The sequence below is a fragment of the Telopea speciosissima genome, chromosome 5, assembly GCF_018873765.1.
Source record: "Telopea speciosissima isolate NSW1024214 ecotype Mountain lineage chromosome 5, Tspe_v1, whole genome shotgun sequence".
Taxonomy (NCBI): Eukaryota; Viridiplantae; Streptophyta; class Magnoliopsida; order Proteales; family Proteaceae; genus Telopea; species Telopea speciosissima.
This window is the reverse complement of record NC_057920.1, coordinates 54987232-54991023: the sequence shown is the minus strand read 5'-3', so window position 1 is coordinate 54991023 and position 3792 is coordinate 54987232. Positions and strand designations below refer to the sequence as shown.

The 3792-nt window shown below is 37.2% G+C and overlaps 1 protein-coding gene across 1 annotated transcript; it reads left to right on the top strand.

Annotated features, from left to right (window-relative positions):
- The first annotated feature begins 381 nt into the window (after window positions 1-381).
- On the top strand, window positions 382-2089 carry LOC122660855. The gene is made up of 3 exons (XM_043856106.1): window positions 382-1065; window positions 1274-1927; window positions 1969-2089. Exons 1-2 carry the CDS (start codon window positions 465-467, stop codon window positions 1894-1896), a joined length of 1224 nt encoding a protein of 407 aa, XP_043712041.1. The 5' UTR covers window positions 382-464; the 3' UTR covers window positions 1897-1927; window positions 1969-2089.
- The last annotated feature ends 1703 nt before the right edge of the window (window positions 2090-3792 follow it).

Sequence of the window (3792 nt, the reverse complement as noted above, 5' to 3'; positions counted from 1 at the left end):
CAAATTCGGTTCAGGATAACCTCCGATTAGATACAGGTACTCCTAAACGGATAAGGATGCAAAAATCGAATTCGAATTTTCGACTATTCCGTTTACATCCCTATTGTCAAATCTGATGCCCTAGAGGATCTATGATTTTGTGGGTTCAGAACCGTTTGATCCTGCTGTGGCATTTTGAACCCGGTACGACGCAATGACAGGTAAGATTTCCCCCTTCAGTCCTCCCTCGCTGATGCAAATACTCATCAGCCAATAATGTAATTGTGATTAGCCACAAAAAGGTCTGTAATTAAAATTTGTTTATATTACCAAAAAAAAGTGAAAGGCCCACACATCCAAATCCAAATACCTCCATCACTCCACCTGTTTCAGACTCTTGAGCCTTTGTTACTTAAATCTACCCATCTGAGAAGAGGTGAAACAGAGAGCCACCATTGTAGCTTTAGAACTCTTCTCTCATAGTCATGGGAGAAACCAAAAATCCCAGAATGAAAACCCACAAAAATCAGAACCAAAAACCACAGAAAACAACAGAAAAGCCACCTTCTTGGGCAGCAGTGAGGAACATCTTTACCTGTAAACATTACCAGACAGGTGAACAGAAGCAGTCCATACAGGAGAACAGTAAGAGATGCAAGAAAATTGGGTGTTCTGGATCTCTTTGTAGCAACACAAGAGTAACGCACAGGCCTGAAATAATAGCTTCTCCTGAAGATGATAAGAAATGGGCTTCAATCAGTACTTCAGTTGGTTCTTGTAATACTTCTGCTTCGAGTAGATCCATGAAAGCTCCTTTGAATGAACTCAATGGGGTTGTTTCTGCTTCTTCATCATCATTGTCTTCAAGGTTCTCTTCTGGAACTGGTTCTTCTGTTAGTGGGTCTTTCAGGGGAATGCATTTGAGTAGACTTTCAGGTTGTTATGAGTGTAGAATGGTTATTGATCCAGTTCTTGGCCTCCCAAGAGATCCATCTCTGAGAGCTACTATCTGTCCCTGTCCTGAATGTGGAGAGATTTTCACAAATGCTGAGAATTTGGAGCTTCATCAGATTGTTAGACATGCAGGTAAGACATTAATTACAGAAATGATCTCTTCATATTCTTTGATTTCTCCAAAATCTAATTTTGTACAGAAATCCATGAATTTATAACAGTAAAAACCCCACTAATTTCTTATTTTTTTGCTCTGTTTTATAGCATCAAATTGTTCTTAATGTGTTCAGCTTTCTGATTCTCTTTCATTTTTTTTTGGTTTATGGATTGGGAATCACAGTATCTGAACTGGGTCCTGAAGACAGTAGCAGAAATATTGTAGAGATCATATTCCAATCAAGTTGGTTGAAGAAACAAGCTTCAGTCTGCAAAATAGACAGGATTCTCAAAGTAAACAACAGTCAGAAAACCATCACCAGATTTGAAGATTACAGAGAATCTATTAAAGCAAAAGCAAGCAAGCTTGGAAAGAAAAACCCAAGATGTGTAGCAGATGGGAATGAGCTCTTGAGATTCCACTGCACAACCTTTGAATGTTCAATTGGAATGAGTGGCTCTTCCAATCTCTGCAATTCAATACCCCAATGTAATGTTTGCAACATTATAAGAAATGGATTTAAGATCCCAGGAGTCAATGGAGGAAGTGGGAATAATGGGATCTTCACAACTGCTACAAGTGGAAAAGCTCATGACAAAGCTGAAATTAAATCAGAAGATGAGAAAAGGGCAATGTTGGTTTGTAGAGTAATTGCAGGAAGAGTGAAGAAGAACCAAGATGGAAATGCAGAAGAGTTTGATTCAATAGCTGGACCTACTGAAATCTACTCAAATTTGGATGAACTGTTTGTGTTTAATCCCAAGGCTATATTGCCTTGTTTTGTTGTGATTTACAGAGGTTTCTAGTTGATTTGGGTTCTGTAATCTCTTGGTTTTCTTGTTACTAAATATTTGTTTTTTTACTCAAACATTGGTTTCACTTGTTTGTTTTTTCTTCTTGTTTTCTTTCTGAATGGAACTGTGCACAGGTAAAGAGAGTTCTTGTTTTGTGTTAATTGTTGTTTTTGTTGCTAATAATTTGACTCTTAGTTTGTACTCATTACTCTTGATTTCGGTTTTGATGCTAATACAGTTTGGAAATTAGTTAAAAAAAAAAAGCCCATAAAGTGTGGGTTATAGATTTGCTAAACTCTTATAATAAGATAGGGCTCATAGGGCTCATAGCCTAGCTATGTTGCCATGCTGCCATGTTGGTTTCAATTCTTGATTTCCTGACTGTAATTTGCAACTGACACCAAGAATTGACCTAGCAACTACTATTTGACCCCACCAAGCTCATAAAATTTTCAATGGAGGAGGGCCTGAAATTGAGTGGTCCCATTCCAGAATCCAGAAAAATGATTGGATTTTTGGGTCTATTCAAGTACATTTACTAGCTTTGGATTGAAAAAAATAGTGGGTTTAAATCCGGGTCAGACTTGTTTGGATCATAGTTGAAAAACTAGGTATTGAGTCTAGTTGAGTTAAAAAAAAAGGAAGAAAGAACCCTACCTGGGAGTATGCAGTGCGCTGCCCCTATGTCTAGACACAAGGGTGGGTGAAATGACTATCGCACCTCATGGACAGTTCCTGAGGATGTGGTAGTTTTTTTGCCAACATCTGTGTCTGGATGTAGGGGCAACGTAGAACCGCATGCGCTTAGGTAGTTTTCTCTTCTCCCTCCCCCCCCCCCCGCCAAAAAAAAAAAAAAAAAAACTAATGGAACAGAGTAAGGAGTGATGAAAATTCACCTAGTTTTAAGAAATGACTAGACAAGATCCGAGTTAGTTTGAGTTTTCATTGACTCAGTATTTTCGCCCAAGTCATATGAAACACACTGATTTTATTTTATTTTATTGGGTTATATACAAATCATAGACCATAAATTCGCCTTACAACTAAACAAAACCCTAGAAATTAAATTTGTTATCTCTAAAATTAGCCTTTTTTTATTTTCCACTTCTTATCTTTGAAGCAACCATAACCTTAACCCTTCTTTACTAAGGGAAAAAAATTAAAGAAATAAGAAAAAAAAAAAAAAAGATTCACCTTAATCAGAAAGTTTTTAAAAAGAAGGCAAGTGGAGTTGAAAAAACCGATTTTCCAACTATGGTTTTGATGGATCTTAGTTGTTGACCTGATCCTAATTGGTGGATCTCAAAGAAGATTGTATCTAGCAGTCTCATGATCTATACCCAAAATGATTGATAGTGGGCCCACCATATGGGCCTTCACCCATGAACAAGAGAGCCCAAGGAATAGGCAATTCCTTGGATATTATCAATGGTGTTTTTTTAAAGAACAGTTGAATTGGAAGATTGGAAATTTGGAATCACTATGATTATCAGAACATTTTGACTGTTGACCAATCTGTCAAAATATCTATAGATCTTTAGGAATATTTCAGTTTTTTTTTTTAACCCAAAAAAAAAAAAAAAAAAAAATATTTGAGGTTCAACCATTGTGCAGGTGTGATCTAGTTATTTGGGTTGATAGTCGCACGATCTACGCCTATGTAATATATATGGGAAAAAGAATGTCATGACGAATTTCTGCACATGCCCTCTCACATTCTTCATGAAGCCCACACTTGCTTCATTAAATTCCCTATAATTGAATGATTTGGTTTCCTAATCTCTTTGGTGGAAAACTGCACTCTAACGTGGTATGGATGATGGATCTCACTTCCTAGCGAAGTGAAGCAGGGAGTCTATTCTATGACCTCCTGGACTCACTGCTACCACCAACTGGTTTAGTTGTTAA

What these genes read in the sequence shown, in the direction of transcription:
- LOC122660855 (XM_043856106.1), top strand. Translation starts at nt 465, where the DNA reads ATGGGAGAAACCAAAAATCCCAGAATGAAAACCCACAAAAATCAGAAC. An exon ending in TCAGATTGTTAGACATGCAG is followed by an intron (nt 1,066 to 1,273) that starts GTAAGACATTAA and finishes TGGGAATCACAG; the next exon opens with TATCTGAACTGGGTCCTGAA.